This window comes from Halichoerus grypus, chromosome 6, assembly GCF_964656455.1.
Source record: "Halichoerus grypus chromosome 6, mHalGry1.hap1.1, whole genome shotgun sequence".
Taxonomy (NCBI): Eukaryota; Metazoa; Chordata; class Mammalia; order Carnivora; family Phocidae; genus Halichoerus; species Halichoerus grypus.
In genome coordinates this window covers 59,773,450-59,798,571 of record NC_135717.1, presented here as the reverse complement: position 1 = coordinate 59,798,571, position 25,122 = coordinate 59,773,450, and the positions used below count along the sequence as shown (strand labels likewise).

General features: G+C 39.4%; 1 protein-coding gene across 3 annotated transcripts in view; it reads left to right on the top strand.

The window, feature by feature from the left end:
* Positions 1-25,122, top strand: part of NEBL (nebulette) — a 342,127-nt gene that overhangs the window by 163,166 nt on the left and 153,839 nt on the right. For all 3 annotated transcript variants that reach the window (XM_036100136.2, XM_036100137.2, XM_078075202.1), the window contains exon 4: positions 15,941-16,048. In XM_036100136.2, the coding sequence (XP_035956029.1) occupies positions 15,941-16,048 (108 nt within the window). The remainder of the gene's footprint in view (positions 1-15,940; positions 16,049-25,122) is intronic.

Genomic DNA, 25,122 nt, shown 5'->3' with positions numbered 1-25,122 from the left:
GAGAGGTTCATAGACAATGTGTTACAGCAAATGGCGGTTGGCAGGAAACTTTCAAAGGTAGCTTTCTGATGCTTTTGTTCCATTTGCCTTTTAAGCTCGAATGCTAGTTGGAGCAGACACCACTGATATCACAATGTTATCCACCTCCGATGCGAGGCGTTTTGTTTGTTTCAATTTCAGGCAGAGGAATTGCACAGCGATTGGATTTGGTGGAATTAGCCTTTATCTGGCTCAGGCTCCTCCCCCGCCTCCTCGTCTTCTGGCTGGGGGGCCAGGGTGCTTGTAGTGGCTCTTTCTTCTCCTGCGATCAGCCCGCTGGCTCTTTGTGTGAGCTGTTAGAGCTGTTATCAATTTCAGTGGCTATGGTTTGTTACTTCTATTTGTACTATAACTAGAAATTTGATAAGGTTATGTGCCTGTCAAATGATTTAGATGTCAGGTGTAGATGCGGCAAAGCAATTTTGACAAGTCGAACATTGGTGCAAAGAGGGGGTAGGGGGATGAGGATGACCTGCCAGCAGAAGAAAGTAAAATCTCGTACAGCCTCACTTTCTTTCCCTTTTAACTTTAGGTCAGTACTTAAACCTCTTTAATTTGTCCCTTCTTAAGTGAATGTGACATGGTGACTTCTGGCTTCTCTCTAAAGGGCAGGGAAATGGAGGCCTGCCTTTGGAAGGTGGATGCTGGCATTTAGAGACCTTTGACTTTGGATGTTCCGATAAAAACATCTGGGGCTGGGAACTTTTATCTCTGACTGAAGCTGAGATTAAGGTCTTAGAAGACAAGGTTTATTAATGCCAGTGTCTGTCACATGCATATATCACAGAGAGCCTAGTATTTAAATTTTTTTTTTCCTATGGGACTATAGTTGACACACAGTGTTACATTAGTTTCAAGTGTACAACACAGTGATTCAGCTTCCCCCTCTGTTAGCTATACTTACGGTGAGTCTAACCTACCATCTGTCACCATACAATGCTGGTACAGTATCACTGACTATATTCCCTATGCTGTGCCTTTTATTCCCATGACTGATTTATCCCATTACTGGAAGCCTGGATCTCCTACTCCCCTTCACCCAACTTGCCCATCCCCCCACCCACTTGCCCATGCCTCCCACCCCTTCCCTCTGGCAACCCTCAGTTTGTTCTCTGTATTTACAGACCGGATTCTGCTTTTTGTTTATTAATTTGTTTTGTATTTTGGAGTCCACTTATGAGTAAAATCATGGTATTTGTCTTTCCCAGTCTGACTTATTTCACTTAGCATCATACCCTCTAGGCCCATCCATGTTGTTGCACATGGCAAGCTCTCATCCATTTTCATGGCTGCATAATATTCCATTATATATATTATATGCCACATCTTCTTTACCCATTCATGTATTGATTGATGGTCACTCAGGTTGCTTCCATATTTTGGTTATTGTAAATTAATGCTGCAGTGAACATAGCGGGGCATATATCTTTTTGAAATAGTGTTTTTGTTTTCTTTGGGTAAATACCCAGTAGTGAAAGTACCAGATCATATAGTATTTCTGTTTTTAATTTTTTTTTTTTTTAAGTAGGCTCCACATCCAGCGTGGAGCCTAATGTGGGGCTTGAACTCATGACCCTGAGGTCAAGACCTGAGCTGAGATCAAGAGTCAGGTGCTTAATGGACTGAACCACCCAGGCACCCCTCTATTTTTAATTTTTTGTGGAACATCTGCACTGTTTTCCACAGCGGCTGCACCAATTTACATTCCCACCAACAGTGCACAAGGGTTCCTTTTTCTCTATATCCTTGCCAACACTTATTATTTCTTATCTTTTTGATTTTGGCCATTCTGACAGGTGTGAGGTGTTATCTCATTGTGATTTTTAAAAAATATTTTATTTATTTATTTGACAGAGAGAGAGATAGTGAGAGAGAACATGAGTGGTGGGGGGAGGAGGGTGGGTAGAGGGAGAGGGAGAAGCAGGCTCCCCGCTGAGCAGGGAGTTTGATGCGGGGCTCAATCCCAGGACCCCAGGATCATGACCGAGCCGAAGGCAGACACTTAGCCACTGAGCCACCAAGGCTACCCCGTCTCATTGTAATTTTGATTTGCATTTCCCTGATGGTGAGTGATGTTGAGCATCTTTCCATGTATCTGTTGGCCAGCTATAGGTCTTCTTTGGAAAAATATCTATTCAGGTCCTCTGCCCATTTTTTAATCAGGTTTTGTTTTGTTTTTTGTTTTTTTTTGGTGCTGAGTTGTATAAGTTCTTTATGTATTTTGGATATTTACCCCTTATCTGTTATATCATTTGCAGGTATCTTCTCCCATTCAGTAGGTTGCCTTTTCATTTTGTTGGTGGTTTCCTACATTGTGCAAAAGCTTTTTATTTTGATATAGTCCCAATAGTTTATTTTTGAGGGAGCCTAGAATTTTTAGTAAGCTTAGGCACCTTGCTTTTAGATGGAAATAAAGGCCCAATGCTTTGCAGCATATGTTGTTGTCCTGTGTTCTGTAGTCCAGTGATCCCATGAGTATTGCTCATTGGCTTGTCATACTGTCTGTTGAATGAGGAAGCAGTTGAGACAATGAATGATAGGTTTAAGTTTCTTAGATCCTTTCAGTTTTTTTTTCTTGATTGATTAAATAACATGTACCTCTGAGCTTTCACGATATCTGCATCTCTTTACAGCTCACATTAAATATATGTGTGTACATATATACACACACACACACACACATATCTATGGCTTTGCTGTGACATCTGCCTCAGCAGAACTTTTCCCATTTTACTAGTTGGAGGTTGGGCAGTAGATACCCCAGTAAAGGTTAACATGATCAAGAGGTCCTGCTAGAGTTGTGGGCATACTTCTAGTATTTTGCCACCGGGTTTTGTGAGGTTATGGAATGAATGTAGGTATTCAGTGTAACTCATCTTGAAAGGGATTTCATTATACTCTGCAAGGACAGTTCAAAGAAATAATGAATTTATATTCAGGGTAGTTTTGTTTGAGTTTATTTAAAGAAATGAAACACACACAATCACTATAATAGCTCTTGCTACTGGAGTATTGATGGTGCTGACAAAGAGAAAACTCAGACCAGATGGTTTCCAAACAGTGGAACCACCTGGCTCTTTGGCAATGCCAACTTATCCCTGTTTCTGAAATAGCTATACTCTCATGGACTATGAAATGTATGTGAGACATTCATGGGCTCAGGCACAATGACATTCCAGAATCCAAATTATTAAGACATTAAAACACTTATCCACATCAGTTCAAACCACTCCTCTCTTCCACTTCCATTATCTTTAGAGTTCCATTTTTTTTCTTCTTACATTTCGTAACTATAAAACCCAGGTATTTATTTCCACATTGCAAAGAAAAGAATAATATGGCTCCTTGAGATGTTTATTCTGGAGGGAAAAGAAAGCCCTTTTGTCCTTTTGGGAAATGGACTCACCCAGACCCTATTAGTGTTTCAGACCCAAGGGGAGTCTCTTAAGTCAGGTTAGCAAGGGAACAATATAATTGCACCTGTAGCACCATGAAATTAACCTGAAATGTGAAACTTGAAACTTCATAAAAATATAACCAAGATAAGATATTAATTGATGTGCAGACTTATGCAGTAGTTTTTCTCATTATAATGTTAAACTTCGGAAATTTCTTGAATTATTTTAGTGTTTGATTTTTCATGTTGGAAATCAGAGTTAATTTAAAAGTAAAAATATTGAATAATCTACAAAATTTTCTAAGTTGGGGCTTTAAGACAGCAATCATTTTAGGAGCTCCTGGGTGACTCAGTTGGTTAAGGGTCCCACTCTTGATTTTGGCTCAGGTCCTGATCTCTGGGTGGTGAGATCGAGCCCTGTGTGGGGCTCGAACTGGGCACGGAGCCTGCTTAAGATTCTCTCTCTCCCTCTCCCTCCGCCCTCCCCTTCTCCCATCGCCACACTACTCTCTCCTCTCTTAAAAAAAAAAGACAGCACCCATTTTTAAAAAAGATTTATTTATTTATTTGAGAGAGAGAGAGAACAGGGAGTTAAGCAGACTCCTCGCTGAGTGTGGAGTCTGATGGAGGGCTTGATCTCATGACCCTGAGATCACAACCTGAAATCACCACCTGAGCTGAAACCAAGAGTTGGATGCTTAACTGACTATGCCACCAGATGCCCTGACAGCAAGCATTTTAAAGTTTCATTTTGAAGTACTGGAGTTACCTTATTTACCCACTCATTTGATGAATGCTTACCAAGCATCTAATTGGTTGTGTCTACAACGATTAAAGATCCAATAGTGGCTAATATATGTGACATATAAGACAATTTAAAAATTATTTAAGATTTTGTTTATACTGTTGTTTAAAATCTAGTCTTTTTAAAGAAATAATGGTATATTTTCATTAAAATTGCATTTCAATCTAAGTGAAAGATTGAAGTTTACAAAATGTTTGAATTACTATCTTGTAGCACGATATGGTAGAAGGAGCAAAAGCTTTGAGACAGCAGATCTGGGTTTGAATCCTGATTCTACTGCTTACAAGATGTGGGTGCTAAGCTTGTGTCTTAATCACTAAGCCACAGTTTCCTGTGTTAGTTAGGATTCTTGCCTGCAAGGGGTAGGAAACCCAACCTTCATTGAGCAAAATGATAATTTCTTTTGAGAATATTAGGGTACAGAAATTCAAGGGATGTACCTGTTTGGGCTTCAGGAATGGTAGGAATCAGAAATCAAATGACATCAGGTCAGGACTCTCTTTCTGGCAGATGAGTTGCATCTGTCTCTCTGGATTCTGGTGGTGGTAAACATGTCCAAAGTTTTATATCTTAGAGATTTTGTTGCCAGAGGCTGAGACTCACTCTACACTTTGGGTACTAGTTCCCAAATCCCCCAAACATGCTGACTTGGACTAGGTTAGGCCAGATGACTGACTACCATTAGGTCCATTCAGTGATGGTTAAGGAAGTGGGTCAGGTAGGAAAATGGCACCTTTTGAAGAAACATAAGTAGATGGAGTGAGGCATGAAACCATTACGAGAAGGTTGGAGGTCTTGGGTGGACCCCACAGTGGGTTTCCATTACATTTCTCATATGTAAAAAATGGTAAAATAAATATCTCTTTTGCAGAGTGATTTTGAAGATTAAACAAGAGAGTCTGTCAAATGCCTAGTATAATGTTAGTCGGATACCTTGTAGCTCTTGAATAAATCATAACTACTATTACAGAGCTGGGAGACAACAAACCAACATTTCTCAAAACTGACACCTGTAATCAATGTGAAACTCCCACTCTTAACTAAGAAGCCTAGGAAACCATAATTCTTCACTTCATTCTTCAACACTGCTCATATATTTGTTTCTAATCATTTCTTCCTTGTGGAAGACCTGAGTTACTACTGAGTTTCTGGTTGTAGCATAGATATGTTAATAACCTGTAAAAATTTCTAGGCAATTTATGTTTTAAATAAAATTCTGTATTAAGAATTTAATCTCAGGGGCACCTGGGTGACTCAGTCGGTGAAGCAGCCGACTCTGGGTTTCGGCTCAGGTCGTGATCTCAGGGTCGTGCGATCAAGCCCTGTGTCAGGCTCTGCGCTCAGCAGCGAGTCTGCTTGAGGATTCTCTCTCTCTCTCTCTTTCCCTCTGCCCCTCCCCCTGCTCTCTTTCTTTCTCTCTAAAATAAATAAATAAATAAATAAATAAATAAATCTTTCAAAAAGAATTTAATCTCTTAAATTTTTTTGATTAAAATATCTTGCTGGGATCCATGGGGTTTTCTGGCTGGCGAAAGCTATCTGTCATGGAAGCTATTCTCAGTGTCATTTGTGTGCACATTAAGTATAATGCATTTAGATTTATTCTTCTGCCTTTTCGTTTGTTTGTTTTTGCTGTGTTACAGTTTTTATTTTCTTGTTTTTCAGTTTTGAAGACATGGAAAGAGTGTGTTTTCCTACAGGAAAACAGTCGGTGTTGCCTGAAGGATAGCCATTGCAGGTGTAGGAGGGATGTTAGGACCAATTTTAATGACATTATCAATCTGTTAGGGAACAGGCATATGTAAGAAAAGGGAAGAATCGTCTGTCACTTTCATCAGCTGCGGCTCTTTAAGATTAAGGACAGGTTATTTTCACTTTCATGACTGTTCTGTTTGTTCAGCTGTTTGCATTTGCTTGATTCTTGATTTTAGCCTTATTTCTTTTCTTCTCTGTAGTTTGGATGTAGCTTTCTTTTCTGAGTTACGAATTTCCTAATTAGTTTTTTTTTTAACCGGAAATTACCCATTTCCTGATACTTTATCGTTCAAAACATACATGCAGGAATGTTCCTTCTTGTAACTTACTATTCTCTCCTTAATTTAACCTTGCATGATATCTTCTGGTTCAAAATAATTTCAACAATATTCTAATCTGTGTGTGAATTAGGCTGTTTATTTTAAAAATCATAATCACGTAATGGGATGAGACTGGCTCTCTCTAAAGGATTAAGAGTTAAGAGAACACATGTCCAGAAATCAAAATTCATAAATTGTCTGAATTATTAAGTGTTATTTAAAAATATAAATTAAAAATATAAAATTTGGCAATATAAAATAGCAGTAGTCAGGGTCTGTGAGTCAATTACTCTTCAGTAGTATATCAGGTATTAGAATATTAATTGTTTTTTGCTCCTTTAATATCCGAACAGTTAATTGGATGATTCTTTAGTTTCCTGAAAAAGTTAATCATCACCAAATACTTAGTTTATTCCCCAGAGTAATTTATAATTCATAGGCAGAATTTGGTGGATTAGTTACATTTTCCTCCTATAAAATTCCTGGTGAAAATATGCATTATGTGTATATAATTTAGGCTCCAATTTTCTTCATTAATGTAGATATGATTTTCTGGTTTGAATCAATATTTCCATTAATACTACAGTTTTGGGAATGGCATTCTCTGCCCCTGGCCTGATCTTTCCTAATAGAAAATGTAAACAATTGTTTCTTTCAAAAAAATACCCCAAACCACGTTTTGAATGAAAAGTGTGATAATTTTTGTCCCTTTTATGGCACTGTAAGTCCCATTGCAGATAATGAATTAGCTAAAATTTTAAGTTATGCAAACCTTCTAGTATCTTCTACTAAGAAATATTCAGTTGGTTCCACTTTCCTCCCTGCTTATTTACAGGACACTGTCTCTATCTTATGTGTGTTCAGTTTGATGGTTTTCGCTTGGTATTTTTTCATTGTCAGAAGAATTGAAGGATAATGTCTGGGGAGGTCCAGACAGAGACTTCAGTCTCCTATTCGCTCTGTCACCTCCTCACACTCCCTTTCCTCATCTATGAAAACGGGCATTAAAATGTGTACCTGCTAGGATTTATCTGAAGATGATATAGGCAAAGCACTTTTTAGTTGTTTTTTCATTTATTTATTTATATTCTATTTCAATCCCCAAAAGACTGAAGGAGCTACCCAATGCAGTGGCCCCTGTGCTGAGATGGGTTCTCTAGCTATTTGGCTACCGTTAGTAAGTCAACACATACGTGTGGGAGTTGAATGCTGAGTGCTCCTTACACATGGCGGCTGGCCTTCTCATCCTGGCTCTGCTCACATGATACAGAAAGGGCTCAGTGCAGTGCCTGGGACATAGAGAGCTCATAGATGTCAAGTGTTATGACCATCATCTCATTGATTCTCACAAAGGTGCTATTGATACTTATGCTTATTTTGTACTCAAGGAAACTGAGGCTCAGAGAGATTAAGTAACTAGCCTAAGGTCACACAGCTATTAAGAGGTGGAGTCAGGGCCCAAGACGAATTTGTCAAAATCCTGAGCCTGAGCTGTTAGGATCATAAGGGTGATTTTTAAGTATAGTAGCTTATTGAGAAATCAGTTAAGATGTGCTTTATGTATTTAGAGTACTTGTTAAGAATAAAATTTAGATTTCAATGTTTTTTTGAAAGACTTTATTTATTTATTTGACAGAGAGAGAGAGAGAGAGAGCACAAGCAGGAGGAGCAGAGGGAGAGGGAGAAACAGACTCTCCGCTGAGCAGGGAACCTGATATGGGGCTTGATCCCAGGGCCCTGGGATCATGACCTGAGCCTAAGGAAGGTGCTTAACTGACTGAGCCACCCAGGTGTCCCTAGAGTTCAATGTTTTTTAAGTAAAGGAACTCCAAATCTGTTGAAGCTGGATTGTGAATATACATAAAATACTGACTAATCTGTAAATATCAGTAAGTACCTCTGTGAATGCAATGGAAGGCTAATTTAAGGCTTAGAAATCTATGAATTTAAAAAGATTTAATGCTTTTTAATCATGTTTAAAAAGGTAATTAAAATTTTAATTTCATTTAATTAACCATAAATTTACAAATTATGAGATTAATTTAAAGAAAAACAAATTCTCTTTTGAGTTCATTTGACTTAACATTTGTTAAAATTAACTTCATCTTTAAAAAAGCCCTTAATCAGATTTTCCTTTGTAGTTGTTTAATTCCCATCTAGTATTGTGAGATTAGCCAATTTACTGCATTTTAGATGTTAAAAATAACAAAACTAGATAGTAATCAATCATGAAATAGTTATTAAGCTTTTAATATATGCTTAACACCAAGCGAAATGCGATGAGATAGAAAGAAGCATATGGTCCACATTCTCCAGTACTTTAAAATCTACAGAGCTATACACGATGGTACATAATTGAGTGCTAAATTTTGCAGATCGAACTAGGAATTTTGCATGTAGTTTAAAAAGGATGCAACGCTCACAATCCCCCCCTGAAGAAATGTGAAGTATCCATCATGTCGTAAAAGATAATAAAATTGGTCATTGATTTCATTGTATCAGATGGACACTTTTAAATGTGTGAAATAAAGAGCAGGATAACATGAATCAGTAATAAATATCCTTGTAGACTTTAGGCTTCTGTTACACATATTCTGACAAGGTAAGCTGCATTAGAGCTCAATAGTGTTCTCCTTTGGCTTACCCTTCGGCCCCTGGATTCTTAGCCCTCTGGTCTATTGTGATAGGGCCAGGAACCCCTTGTACTGCTACTATTACTCATTAATCCATGTTTGCAATCCCTTTTGCGACACCCTTTCTCCCTCTCTCGATTTCTATTTTTCCAACCTTTTTGCTTCAACTCTGTGTTTGCCACTATAGTGAAACAGCTTCGTTAAGATGAAGTAACAAATGACTAACTTAACTTTCTGCATATGGTTGCCCACTGACCAGGTCACTCACCACTTATGGAAAACACAAGTTTGGGTACCTCAGCTTCCCCATGTGGGCTCTGTCCCTGCTTTCTTTGAAAATGCTTTATTGCAAAATATTCGACCAATACAAAAGAATATATGGAATATCCATGTAAGTTTTACAGCATGATAATCAAAGGATTGCATGTGAATCTACATTCCAACTAAAGCACGTGAACATCAGGACCAGTGAAGTTCCACTCACATCCTCCAATGAGCAGATCTCACAACCCTGGATGTTGCCCTTATCAAGTTTCTCTCCCCGCTTTATGTACCACCTATGAATGTATTCTTTGCTTCTTTCCCCTTCAAAAAAATGTTTCTGAGATTTATACATATGGATCTATGCAGCTGTAGTTCATTTATTTTCACTCCTGGATAATATTATATATTCTATGAATATAATATAATTCACTCATTCTCCTGTGGATGGATATTTGGGTTGTTTCCAATTTTCTTTTTCTTTTCTTTCCTTTTGTTTTAGAGAGAGAGTGTGCTCGAGCAGGGGGTGGGTGAGGGGTAGGCAGAGGGAGAGGGAGAGAGTCTTAAGCAGGCTCCACACCCAGCATGGAGCTGGACATGGGGCTCGATCTCACAACTCTGAGATCATGACCTGAGCCGAAATCAAGAGTCAGATGCTTAACTGACTGTGCCACCCAGGTGCCCCCAGTTTTCTTGATAATACAATGTTATTAAGAACATGCTGGTCTATGTCCCTCAGTGCTCACGGGCAAGGGTTTCTAGGAGATGAGAATACCTGGTGTGGAGCTGCTGGGCTGTAGGACACGCTCATCTTTGACTTCACTTCCGCCTCTGACTTACTCTCCTCTTAGTTCGTTGTCCGACAATTTATCAGTCTCTGGTTGCACCTGGTTTCTTTCACCCGACATGGCTCTCTGGCTTTTCTGTGTTGTGGTTTTCATTTTTTAAAAAATTTATTTATTTATTGCTGCCTATTAATAATTATGGTACTTGCAGCATTTGGGGGAGACAATTTGTATCTCAGAATGAGCAAATAATTCAATTTGCAGCTCTGTTTACCATTTTGCTTTTGAGGAGTCTTCCTTTTCAGTCATTGTGAGCCTTTTTCTTAAGCTGGGCCAGAACCACCCAGTGTCCAGGCTCTTCCTCGCTGTGCGCTTGTGAGTGCTACTAGCTGATGAGTCCAGACACAATATCACCGTGCACGTCCAGGCTGGCAGAAATGATCATATTAAGCAACAAAGGTCATTTTTGAAATTTAGTGGGAAGGACAAAGCTAATATTTGCTAGTGACCTTCTGCAGGCATGTCCTTGCTTGATGCTTTCATATGGTAACTTTAACCTCCCAAACACTATGTAGCAAATTGCTCTTTTTTTCATTTGTTTCCTGTTTTATAGCTGAGGATCAGGAGCGTTGGAGAAATTGAACAAATAAAGATCACAGGACAGAATTAAGGTTTAAATTCAGGTCTTTTGGTTCTTACCGTAGGGCTCTAATCCGTAGTACAGGAAGACAGATGTGTGCGTGTGTGTGTGTGTGCGTGTACACGTACACAGCGTGTGTACATAACATGTCAATATAACGTTGCATACAGCATTGGAAATACATTTCTAAGTTCCTTCTGAAGAAAAATATGTCAAATCAAATTGCCTGTTGTGTGTATTTCTTACCTTTGACTTTACGAATGCATTTTCAAAGTGCCTTTTTTCAGTCTTGAAGAGATGAGCCGAGAGGACGCCAAGACTGCATTACTTTCCAGCTATGGTTCATTCTTTTCCTAAAACTCCTGGTGCATCTTAGTTCTGTCCTCCCTCCTCCTGTGTCCTTCCTGCCCTGTACTGACAGGAGTACACAACTCCCCGGTTCGGTCTTCTGGGGAGGCCAGGGTCTGGGGTTGGGCCCAGGAATTCTCTGTCTTCTGTGGTCCTGGGATGGCTCTCTAATAGTGGGCAGTTGGGGGGAAGAGGGGCAAAATTGCCTGCTTCCTAACTGGTCTCCTGCTTCTCTCCTGCTCCCCTCCAGTGGGTTAGTGCCTGTCAAACTGGAAGTCCAGCGTGTCCCTGCCCTGCTTACAGCCCTCCCCTGCTCAGGTCCTATTGACATGCCACCTTCTCACTGGGGCCTTCTCAGACCGCCCTATCTCACAGGGCAGCATCCCTGGCCCTTCTCATCTCATCTTCTCGCTTTGTTGCTCTCTTAATACTCACCACTAACATACTGTTTATTCAGCTTCCTTAGGTCTTGTGTCTTTTCCGTCTCTCCCACTATAATGTGAGGGCCAAGAGGGCAGAAATCATGACTGTTGTCTTTGCTGCGTCCTTCCCACAGCTGGAACAGTACTTGGCTCATAGTAGGTGCTCAATAATTATCTGTTGAATGAACAAAGGATTGAATGGGTGTACATTTGAGGGAATTCCAAAGAATGACATTCCTAAGATATACTGCCATTGTTATTCATGAGACCGTCGTGAAATACTTTTTAACAGGAGAGTAGGCAAGAGGCCAGAGATGATAATTTTCTATCCAGTGCTGAAGTATAAGGGAAGAAAAGGCATCTTTGCTGGGGAAAGAGCTGGAGTTTCAAAGGGCAGCATATATGAGGCTCAATGAATACTTGAGTTAATGTTGACAAAGTTAATATAGGACAGCACTGCATGTTGGTGTCACCCCAAATCCATATATTGAAATCTAATCCTCAAGGTGATGGCATTTGGAGGTGAGGCCTTTGGGAGGCAATTCGATCATGGGGTATCTTGTAGAAGAGACCCTAGAGAGCTTCCCCACCCCTGCCATCATGTGAGGACACAGTGAGGAGATGCCATCTATGAACCAGGAAGCAGGCTCTCACCAGACCACAACTCTGCCTACTCCTTCATCTTGGACTTCCCTGCCTCCAGAACCATGAGAAATAAATTCCCATTGTTTATAAGCCCCCCAGGGTATGGCATTTTTGTTACAGAAGCCCAAATGGACAAGCACTATGGCTAGCAAGTTCTTTCCCCAATCCGATCTAGATTTGTGTTCCTTAGCTTAATGTCCTGGTCTTCCCCTGTCTGCACACCCCTCTCCCCACCAGATGCTCCTGCCAAATGGAACCATGTTCCAGTCCCTGCATATGTGGTTCCTCTCTTACCTCTGGAACTGGGCCTCTCTGTTTCACCCCTCTCCTTTCTCTTTCTCTTCTCCCTACCTTCTTTTTCTTAATCATTTGTTAATCAGCTCCCTTGGGCCACATGGCTATGCTGGGTTTTGGGATTAGAAGGATCGCTAAGACTTTGCCCCTGTCCCTGAGTTCCATGTGTTCTAGAGCGGGGGACTGTGACACCATTGTAAGTGCAGTTCAGGGTGATAAGTGCTCTCATAGGCGGGTGTAAAGCTCTGGGGGTCCAGCCTGGGAGGAGGCCAGTCCAGCTCACAGAGGAGTGTCACTGGCACTGAGCTTTGATGAATAAACGGATTATGCTTCCCATAGGCTCAGTGTAGGGAGCAAGAGGGAACATTCTGTCAGTGACAGGGAACCCCCAGTAGTCTTACGAGAATACTCTTCATCCAGTTCTTACAGATTTGCACAGCGTGTGGTGTGACTCTTGGCAAAGACAGATTGTCGCCCAGCACCTGCACAGATGGGGTTCAGAATTCATCACCTGTGTGATCCCTAGATGACATATCCGAGGTGCTATGTAGGGGTCTGATCATTGGCACAAATCCAACAACAAAAAAATCAGTTTCTGTTCTGGAATAGCTTGAGTAAAATTTGTAAATGTAAACTACTAGCTAATTCTTAATCTTTTTTGCTTTGTTAGCCGTAATCTTCCTTATTATTATAGAACTGTTTCCTTTAATGTCTCATGACAAATATCAGATGATCCTTTCACATCAAGCAAAACCAACATAAGGATGGCAATGCTGGGAATTTGCACAGTCCCTTACTCTTTCTAAAGTTCTTTCTGGTGTTTTCTCTCATCCAGTCTCTACAGATCTGTTAGTTAAGAATTTACTAGAATCTCTAACTAGAGAGGAGGAAACTGGCTCAGAGAAGCTGAGGTGGCTGGCAGGTGACAGGGAGGGAATGAGATTTCTAGGTTCTTGTCCACTAAAGCTGTGCTTTTTCCAAGATAGAATCCACTGTTTTTGTAAACTATTAAATCTTGTATCACAGTAGGAAGAATCAGTGGAGAAATTCACATGTTCATGTTTACTGGGAAGCTGATACGGGTGTAAACATTTTGGGCATGGTGAGAGTAGGTTGTATTAATCAGAATTCTTTGGGTTATAAAGGGAGAGACAGATGAGCTCACTTAACTGATAAACCTGGCGGCTGATCAAGACTTCCTCAAGATCTCTTGCTTTGCTTGCCACGGTGTTGGCTTCGTCATTATTAGGGGGTGGCTGGGTGGCGATCAGCAGCTTCAGTGTTACAGCCTACTGAATTAGCCAGAGCTGGAGAAAGAGCACCCCTTTCTCAAGGGTTCCCAGCAAAGTCCCAGATCTGGGGCTCGTGCACATATGCTGGATTATGGGTCCAGTATGGGTCAATCTCCGGGCTCAAAGGCGCAGTATTCTTATTGGCAGGATAGGGTCGTGTTGGACACATGAAATTGAAGAGAAGAATCCTCTCCCCTCTGCCCTCTGATCTCTTTTTGACTGGCAAATCATCAGATGCAACATTTAAAATTAGACCTAAATAGAGAGAGAGGATGTAAGTGGGTGGGAGACAAGAGAGGGAGTGACTGGCTCCAAGCTCCCTGTATGCGGTAAAGGTGTCCTGGGCGGGTGGCCCTTGAGCTTGGCTGTGGATCCTGCCATTAAAAAGGATTACGCCTCTTCTAAAACTCTGCAGACCGGTTATGGAGAAGATTGTATACTGTTCAAAACTAGTCCCTTAATGAGACAAGCCCAAGTCAGGTGATTCTCGTGTGTTTTGCGGATGTGGGACGGACAGTTAAATTGTGATCAGCTCAAAACCTGTGGCTCTGGAACGTGACGGGTTTTCTTTTCAGTTTATGCTTTGGGAATTGCCATTTAACAAACAAACAAACCCTTAAACTAATCCTCAAAAACTATATGACTGTGCCTTCCCTGAAACTGGTGTTCGGGGTGTTAGAACCTGGCTTATGGATTTTTCTCCTCACTTCTTCATGCCTGTCGCTGTTAGAACCTTGTCATCTTTTGCTACTTATTTTATGACTCTGTGTCCTGAGCTTATGTCAAGTGAAGCTAAATGGCTTCCTTGCTTAGTTGGGCATAAAACCCCGAGAATGTGTGGGTGTGAGTATCTTTACTCACCTGGGGGATTGAGGGGTACAAGACTAATCTCATTCAGCACTTTCTGTGGAAGAAAAACTATGCAGGTTATTTGACCATTTATTTATGGAAATTTTAGTACTTTTATAAATTTAGATGAAAATATGGAGAGGAAGTGAGATATTCTTAAGCTACCAGTGATGAGAGAATTTAGACCTTTCTATTTGTAGCCATCTGGCAGTTTTTTTTTCTTTCAAGCTTTTCTGGTAAAAGGAGATTTTTCAGTAGCCCCAAGGACAACAATACCTGGGGGAATCGAGTGTTTAAACACAGACATGACTCAACAAAACCAGTCATTCTGTGCTCAACTAAGTGAACCTTTCAAATTTATACAGAAAGTTGCACTTACAGAATCGTATTTTTATTAGCCACCCGAAATGTTAGCTATTAATTTAAGTGCTAGTTGGAGCCTAATAATTATGAATGTAAATGGGGGATTTGGGGGATTATGTGGGTTATTAAAAATGTGTTTCCATATTACTTAATATTTTAAAGAAATAAGAACAAAGTGCTGTAGTGTGTCAGTCATTAACAAGCAGCATATTTAACCGGTGTGACAGTTGTTGTCATTATGCTAATAATGGGAGATGGGGTTCTAGAAAGATTAAGCATTAGCAATTCCAGTCCCTCGAGGAAACTGTAAAATTCAGCTTCACTGGGTTGTAATTAGAAAAGAAGTGTATTTAAATACCAGAAAAAAAAAAATCGTAGGTACCTCAGCACACAGTGTGCCAGGACCATGTGCTGGAAGTCTTTTAATCTCTAGGTGTGGCTTATTTTATAAATATTTCCATACGCATTTACATACTTGGCATTTGGCAGTAGAGCATTGTATAACCATATCCATATGCTTTGCCTAACGAAATAGAATGAACATTTTGTAAGGACAGGGCTAGCTGCTGCTGATTTTGTAGGTCTTCTTCCTCCATAGCGCAGTGCAGGCTCAAAATGATGCTTCGTCACTGACAAGATGGGCACGGGAGCAGATTCAGCTGTCTTTTCCCACACTTTTTTCTTGAGCAGTAGTACAACTATTAATGGCGGTAATAATAACCATTATTGGGCCCTTGCTTGCTTGCTCACAGTTAGGTATGTGTCTTAGGACATTTGATCCTATTCTTATGACTTATTAAATAGCCTTATTTAAATATTGTTGCTCTTATCGCTGTTTGAAGGATGAGACCACCAAAGTGCAGAGTGGTTAAGTGACTTGCCTAAGGTTACACAGTCGGTGGCCTTGCTGGGATACCAACCAAGCAGTCGGGCTCTGCTCAGTGGCCTCTCCCTCTGCCAGTTGCTGATGGAGTTGTGACTGGAGGCATTGTCTGATTTTAGCTTCTTTGGCCCTGGCCCTTCCTGAGTGGGATTTGTGACTCCTCGGTTTACTTTTCTTTTTCGTTCTTTTGTTCTCCTCCCTTCTGTTAGGTCAAGTACAAAAGAGATTTTGAAGAAAGCAAAGGGAGGGGCTTCAGCATCGTTACGGACACTCCTGAACTACAGAGGCTGAAGAGGACTCAGGAGCAAATCAGTAACGTAGGTGACTGCTTGTTCGGTGATGCAATCGCCGTGACTCGTGTGTCTGGATGGGAGAATGGATTGGGACTTGGAAGTGTTCTTGGTGCTACGGTGTGCAAAGGAGTGCTCAGCATGCTCCTAAAGTATGCCAGGTGCAATTGTTAGATTCCTTCCCTTTGATTTCGTCACAGTTATCTAGAGCCTAATGCTTTCACAACAATGACTACATTTCTGAATATATACTTAATTTATTTAATTACAGTGATTTACTAAATCAATTTCCTAAGTAAATCAATTTAATTAAATAAATTAAAAGTGTATTTAGACATACAGTTGTTGCTATTAAAAGAGGTCTTGTAATTTAGCATCTTCTTCCATTTTTAATGGTCCTCAGATTTTGAATTTTTCCAAAATGGGGCTTTTATAGTTAAATTTAAAAACCTGACAGTTCATTTTTTTTTTGCTGGGGGTAATCATATAAAAAATACATATAAGGCTAAGTATCTTGAGAAATCTTATATTTGCTAATTTTGTGTATGTCAGGTTTCATACTTCAAACATATTCGTTGAAACGATGCATTACGTCTAATTTCGGAAATAAACATTTACATACGAAGCTGCTTTGGATTGGAAAGCTGTGTCTTGTTAAGTAATATATTTATCTTGAAAAAGAAAATCAAGAGTAGCAGAAGTTCAAAACCTATTAGGGACTGAAAAGTGTTAATTCTATACTACCTAAAGGTGGATAGCTCGTCTTCACTTTTGTAATTCATGCCTATAATTATGTTTCTTCCAAAGTTTTATATGAAGTTTGTCAAACTGTAATTTTTTTTCAGAAAAATACCAGTTCAGTGTTAGGTAGCCAAGAGGACAGATGAATAAAAATCAACCACTGTGTACACGATATAAACATATGTGCAAATATGCAAGATTCATGCCATTTTTCATGAGAAATGTATTTTGTGTGTCCCTCGTACAGTCACTGAGCTTTGTGTAACCTGATGTTGTAAACGACATAGCCTTAATTTCTAGGAAATGTTTAATTGGCAGATGGTTTACACTCACTGATACTTGGCCATCATCATTGTACATAATGACAATTTGGAGATAGAATTGTAGTATATAATTTGAGAAAGAATTATATTTGTGAAAAGTTCAAAACCAGAATGATGTGATGTTTAAACAACTTATTTAGGGACTTGGAGGAGGCAGAGTAAACACTTTGTTTTCCCATATTCCCTAAGGTTTATTCATTGTTTGCTCTTTAAATGGACATTTTATTTTAGTAAGGACTTTTTTTTCCTTTGAAGAGAGGAGGTTGAATTTTAAGGGTTCATGTCTTTTGTCCCCTTGTTTTTCTCCCCTATCCCAACAACCCACCAGTCATGCATTACTCCCCTCATCTTTCTTCCTATTCATTCTTTTTTTAAATTAAGAAAACTATTTTTGCTTTTCAAAATGAGAGAGAATATTCCATCACAGTTACATAGAGTAACATTTCTTTCTTTGGATTATTTTTGGAGAACTTAAAAAGAAACAAAAATAATTCTGCACAAAAAAAGTTATATCATAAATCATTAACTATCACAGAAATTTATTTCAAAAAGAACTAAACATTTCTACTTAAGACATCCACGGGACAGCTAACATAAGGATTGCAGTCAATTCAAAGGTAAGCCCTTTAATTTATATTCAAATTAAGTCAGTATTCATATTTAATAAGAAGAACTGATCATTTCACCAACCTTTATCATTAGCAGGAATATACATTTTATTCAGTACCAGAAGCTGTTTGCAGATCCATTCTTAATTATGCAAAAAACCCTTATAACACAGGTACGTATAAATCTGTATGTATCATATACATAGCAGTAAATGCAAAATACCATGTGGATTAAGCCTATAATTTAGACAACACTGGTTCTTAAAAGAATATAATTTAGAGAATATCTTAAATTTTTTTTTTTTTTTTTTTTTTTTTTGCAATTGTCTTATGTTAGCACCCATAGCAACCTTCCAAGTGGTTCTTTTAGCCATGATGAGGTGTATTCATGTTTGGGTAGCAGTAAAGAATATTGATTTCATAATATTACATTAGGGATTTACTCTTGAAGAAAGGAAACAAATATTCTGAGGTCTAATGAATTTACTATTCACTTATAAGGCTGCAACTTAATGAACTTTTTCCGTGACCTCACAGGGTTTTTCCATATTACTCAAGGATCTTTTTTTTTTTCTATAAGAAACTTGGATTAATCTGAAAGGTGGTACTTTGGTTTAGTCCAATTTTCCACATTACTTTCAGATAAACCCAAATACTGAAACATGTGGGCCAAATCCAGACAGATATTTTTGACAGTGGCCTGGACTGTGTCTGTTTTGAGAGGAAAGGGGGTGAGAAAATGTCCAGACTGGTCTCCACCAGAATTTTCCTGCTAGAGAGGCTGGGATGAGCAGGGTCATTCCGAAAATGATAGGGCGTACGACATTTGAGCTACAAGTTAATATGGGTTGATGTAGGTGGGTTAAGTTAAGTCAGGGTCTTTGCAATCTTTATTTTTCCATTTGCTTCATTTTCTTATTTGTTTTGACTTTTGCTTACTTGTTTTGCTTATGTTATCTTTGAATATTGTATGGATCTTTCTAAGCTGTCTTTAATCCCTTTTGGACTAAAGAAAGTAGAAAGACATAAAACTGAATTTAATGACACCTCCTAGGTGTTTGGGGCAATGTGTTGTGGATGAATGGGCATTTTTGATTGCTTGTGTGTGTGTGAGTGTTATGAAATGTTCTCTCTCTCATATTCATTTGTGCAGGATTTGATATCATTTGGAAATAACCACTCAGTCTTCATCTGTTACTGAGATGTGGGATAGAACACAAACATAAATTTGAAATTGAGTGTAATGAAAGGGGTGAGCGTGGGTTTAGCCTTGACTTCTTTCTTTTGGGGTCTGTAATGAACAGCATATTGAATCTGGGAGATTTATTAAATGTTGCAATTTAAAATTCTTCTGTTATGTTACTCACTTCGAATAGCTGCAGAAAGAATAAGAAAAGAGGCAGGGTTTCAGAATTTACTGAATGGTTGGAAAGAAACAGAACTGGTTTCTAAAAAAAAAAAAATTTCCACATAATTCCAGAAAATGTCTAATTGTGTCCTCCCACACCCTGCCAAATTCTGGGGCAGAAATTCAGAAATGGCAGAAATGACCTAACATAGCTTCTCATCTTCTTTGCTTATGGATATTTTAAGGAAATGTTCTTAAAGGACAGGTAAGACTTGTATTGAAGGAAACTGTGCCTTTGGACATTTTCAAACACCTCTTTCCTGTTGTCCTCATAGCTCTAGCTTGTGTGGGTAATTGTAAAGGCTGTTTTTAATTCAGGTGGTTACCACCTTCAAGTTTATAAGGAGTGCATTCAAGGTACCTGCAGCAGGAGAGCAAGGCAGAATCACTGCTGACATCTAAGGGACTCAGTCCAGCCTTGAGAAGATTATTGATGTGTTTCCTTCTGCCTGTTTACACACTGATTTAAGCTGCACTTTTAATTAGCTGCGATAGTCTACAGATAAATTGTGAAATAAGATGGTAAAGTCCAACCCCAAGAGACTTTTACAAGCTCTGTGCTGTAGATAAAATCTAGATGTTTATTTTCTAATTTATTTTAGGTAATGGAGAAATATATGGAGGGGAAGGGAAAAAAAAACCCAGATGACAAAATCCTGTATTTTACAGACCGACTGAAATAGTAAGTATACCATTATGTGATTTGTCAAGATTTGTATCTATCCTTAACTCACAGAGGAAGTGTGTGTGTGTGTGTGTGTGTGTGTGTGCACATGCATGCAGTGGGCCTGTGTGTGTTGACTTCAGTGAGAATCTTTAGAAACCCCTTTCCTTAGATCACTGGCCCACAGACAGCACAGACAATAGTATTTTCATTTGCTCTATATTCTTTCCCTTACCCTGTAGTATCTATAATTTTGGTTATCTTTCCTATTTCCCAAATACCCTTTTTTACTACCATTTTCTATTTAGCATATACATTCATAAGATGCTTACTTGCTTCACAAGAAAAGCTAAGATTGAAGCCTTTTAAAAAAAATTATAGAGAAAAGAATCTCTGTAATTTGATATTGAAATGTAATTATTTTTAGTTTTTTTGATACAGCTATCTAATTTTTCATTGACTTCTCAGAATGCAAAATAAATTACGTGCCCATTAATAAGCTTACATGGATACTGATGATTTAGTTCCCTGAGATTTTGTGAGTTAGCTTCCAAAATATTAGATTATAGGAGGTAAACATGGCCTAATAATTGAATAGCAGTGTCTATGGGCTATTAAAAGATTTGATTCAAAGTTAGGCTGAGTGTAAGGGTGAGCACGAGGGTAGGGATGATTATCTAGGGATCTGGTCTCTGTTTGTAATTTAAATAAATCATTTTGACAGAGGCTGACTGTGGCCATGTTCAGGCTGCTGATGGTGTGAAATTGAGTTGTATGGTGGACAGAATACAAGCAGTCAAGAGAAATCCCCAAAGGCAAAATTTGTTATGTAATTGGGTCAACTCATGCATGAGAAATGCATGCTGATTGTAAACTGGTGGCAAAATTATAGTGTTTGAGGCAATTAGGTCTTATATAAACCCAAACAACTGATAACGGAAGGATTTCTCATCCTTTTTACATTTAGTGAACATAAAATTTTTTGTTAAAAGGTGAAGGAGGTAAAAATGAGAAAGACATTCAGTGTTGACATAGAGTATTTGTTAATTTTGTTCCTTACACAAGAAGCATAACAAGAAGTGTTCCTTACACTTATAAGCAATGCAAAATTTATATGAAAGCTCCTGATTTTGAGTAGTCAAGTCCAGTACACTAAGTACTTGGAAAGGAGAATAGTATGGTGTTTTTGATATGACTCATAACTGGGTTGATTAACTCAGATGAAATAACAGCTAGTTATTAGGTCAGTCGTTTAGATTTAGGCCCTTGAAGGCTAGTATTTTCACAGAGTGTAATTTATATGTCACTTTAATGGACTGTACCTTATCTCCAACTTATCTCAACTAGTAACTCTGGTGTTTTCCCGAATCATTGTGGGTCGGTAGCATTATCTTTAAAGCAAAGATCAAATATGTCCAAGAAAGTGATAGGGCAATAACACGTATTTCCTTATAATACCTAACACATGTATGAATGCTTTATTTGTTTCAAAACACTTTGACATACCCAGTCTAATTAGATCCTATGAACAACCTCTCCTCAAGGAAAATATTTCTATAAGGAATACTTAGACTTTCATGAGAACAACGTACGGAAAATCACCTCTTGGTCCTTTCTCATGTCCAAATCCGTGGTTTCCCTGACACCTGGTTTTGCTTTATTTTTCCACCTAGGGCAGAACTTCAAAGGTTGATCTCTTCTTTTTATCCTCCAATTTTTAGCCACAGTCACTTAAAGAAACAAATACATCCCAGACCAGTAATTACTTGTGCCTGGCAAGTACGAGAGTTGTAGCTCTAAAATGGCATTGTCTCAAGGGGAGGTGGGGAAGGACCCCCCTAATAAAAGAATTAACATGCATGACTTTTTTTTTTTTCTTGGAAACAGAGATTAAGTATCCAGCTCCCCATTTCTGAAGATCCTTCTTTTTTGAAATCCCTTTCCCCCATTCCCTTCTTTTCGCTTCCCCTGTGTTCAGGCCCTTTCTCCTGCCTGAGTTCCTGTAGGACCTCCTGATGGGCCTTCTCTCCTTCCAGGCTCCTTCTGCTGTTTTTCCATTGTATCTTAAACACTGTCACCAGATGAGTCTTTCTAAAATATCTCTTTCATCAAGACCCTAGTTATGAGTCATTAGGAACATCCCTTGGAGCACCTCTCTGCGTAGGACCAAGTCTCATCTCCAAAGCTCCTTCATTCGGACTCTAAGGACCCTCCACGATCTGCTCCTGAATTATTTTTTACCTTATCTTTGGCTGTCCGTCAACACTGTTCCTCCATTTCTTTTAGGCCTGACCAGCTTACTCTTTTCTGGGCTTTTGCATGAGTCATTCCTCTTGTTTGGAACAATTTCACAGTGTCTGTAAATGACCCTGGACTCACACGCAGACCCCAGCTACAGCGATCTTTCTCATCTCCGAACCACGAGAGTTCTTTGTTCGATGGTGCCCTTAGCTGTCCCACTCATTTCACACATCCTGTTCCATGGTTCGGTTTTAATGAGCATTTCTCTTGTTATGTGTTTTACCTCTTCAGCTTCATGAAGGCGAAGATCATCCACGCCTTTTTCAATTTATTACTTGCATCCCTACGAATGCATATCATGGTGCTTTGTACTTTCTTGTCACATCCTTAATTTAGGCCCTCCCTGTCCCTTGCCTGGGTTGTGGGAATGAGTCTCTAGACTGTTCTTGCCTGCCACAGTACTGCCTCTTCTCCCTCCTGAGCTGTTCTTGTGGTTTCTTGCAAGTTCCTAAAATGCACATCGGATCACGTCACTCTCTTCCTTCGAATCTGTCAATGGCTCCTTGTTGCCTTTGGGATAAAATGCTAAACCTTTAGCATGGAATCTGAGACTGTCCCTGGTTGATTACCAGCTGAGATCTCCAGCCTGGGTGTCCCTCTTGGACCCTGAGCCCTGTGCCTTTCACGTTTCCACCTGGAAGGCTGTTTGTACCCTGTCCCTATCCACCCTATGCCCAGACGCTGCCTCCTCTTCCCTGGCCTTGCTCTTCTTCTTGCCACTCTGGGAATCTGAATTATGAGTTATCTCCCTGCTAGACTGACCTCTATGAAGCTTCAGGCTGTCTTTTTCTCTGTAGCCCCAGTGCCTGACACAGAGCAAAATCTGATAAATGGATGAATTAACTTCTTGGGCCAACATATCTTCTTCCCATGGCTTTTCACTGTGCCCAAGGCTGCCAGCTCTGGGATGGCTTACCCAGGACTGTACCAATCAACACACCCATTTTGATGCCCCCAGCCTTGTGTGCATTTCATCGTGTAATGGGGATTACAAGGAGTTCTAATATTTCTAGATTTATTTTAATCAAAACATCTCTTTTGGATCTGCGTAGATACACATTGATTTTCTTTCTTAAAACTCCCAGTTCTTTCCTTAATTCCATCATTCTGTAGAACAGCGAAGTTGCCCAATAAATACTTGTTCAGTAAATGACTGAATTCTTTTGAGGGTATTATTTCCTCAAGTTTTTTTTTTTTCTTTTTCTTTTTCAGAAGAGTCTGCCTTACCATCCACTTCTCAGTCTAGGCAAATACAGTATTTCCTAGGATACACACCACAGTAGGGTAGGGAACTAGCACATCCTTTCAACACAAAATTGCTAATGCTTAGAATAGTGCTTGACACATAGCAGGTGCTCAGTAAACGTATGTTGCGTAAGGGCACCTGGGTGGCTCAGTCGGTTGAACGTCCGACTCTTAATATTGGTTCAGGTCATGATCTCAGGGTTATGAGCTCGATCCCCGCGTCTGGTTCTGCGCAGGGTGTGGAGCCTGCTTAAGATTCTCTCTTTGCCCCTCCCCCCACTCGCTTGCACACACTCCCTCTCTCTAAAATAAATAAATAAATCTTTAAAAAAATGTATGTTGAGAACGTGAATGAAGCAGTAATATTTAAAATATTGACTAATTTTGCACATTCTTTCTCTTGAAACTTCTCTTTGCAAGACAGTTCTTAGCTTTTAAAATTGCTTCGAATTTGTGTTGCTTCATAAACACCTATTCTTCACTTTCTCCTGTTTTTACTTAAATACTCAGTGATTTCTATAGTTTCATCAAAAGTTTATAGCAGTATTCTCTCAGTAAAGCAGGAATATTTGTTTCCTAATGTGGCATCTAACAACTTCCCTGTATTAGAAATCCAAGGACTGCCCCTGTTTTAAAATGTCATAGTTGGGAAATTTTTTTGGTGTCTAAGTACCTGAAAAAAATGGGGCTTGCATTAGTCTGCTCAGGCCACCATAACAAAATATCACGGGCTGCAGGGCTTCAACCACAGAAATTTAGTTTCTCACAGTTCCGGAGGCTGGAAGTCCAAGATCAAGGTCCGGCAGGGTTGATTTCTGGTGACAGCTCTCTTCTTGGCTTGCAGAGCACTTTCTTGCTATGTCCTCCACGAATGTGCATGAGAGAAAGAGATCTCTGGTGTCTCTTCTTCTTCTTGTAAGGACACCAGTTGAATTGGATCAGGGCCCCAGCCTTTGACCTCGTTTAGCCTTAATTACCTTCTTATGGGCCCCATCTCCAAATACAGTCACATTAAGGGCTTAGGGCTTCAAGATATGAGTTTTGGAGGGACACAATTCAGTCCATGACAGGGATTAAATGAGAAATGATCTGCATACATCATAGGTCATTTTGAGATAATTAAGTAACAAACATCTTGTAACTGTAAGCTACTATCATCAGCCAGCTTCTTTAGCAGAGGTAGATTACACCACCTATTGCCATCCCAGGAAAACTTCTACATCCAGTTTTTAGATTTTTTCTATTTTCAAACTGAACAATTTTAACTAAAAAAAAAAAAAAAATTTCCTTCTGGGTCCTATTTCCAGTCCTTAATTGGCCCTTGCAAGCCTCTTTTAATTTGTGGTCTCAAGCCACGGTCATTTATAGAAACAAAGATAGCGTACAGTAGTAATTATGTTTTTAAGTTTTCCAGGTCTCGGTGGAATTATGGAGCTCGGAATATAGGTTTCACATGTCCTGTGCTAGCACTTTGGCCTGGGCAGATGTAAGGGAAAAGGAGGGTAGAGGTGTGACAATAGAAAAGAAATATTCCTACACCACTGGGAAAGCCGAATAAAGATGAGCTTTTAAAAAAATGTTGCCATTTCCAGTGCATTTTACAGATTAAAAACTTATAAAGTATCTGAATTTTCTTCCAGATTTTATTATACCCTTTGGGACATACCTACAGTGAGCACATACTGAACGTTAAAGAAGAACTGGCAATCTTACATATATATTTGTGGAGTGTCCAGATGTGACTGTCATTAATAATTATGCCACATCATAATTTCAGTGGATTTTGCAGGTAGGTTTAAAACCTGTTGTTT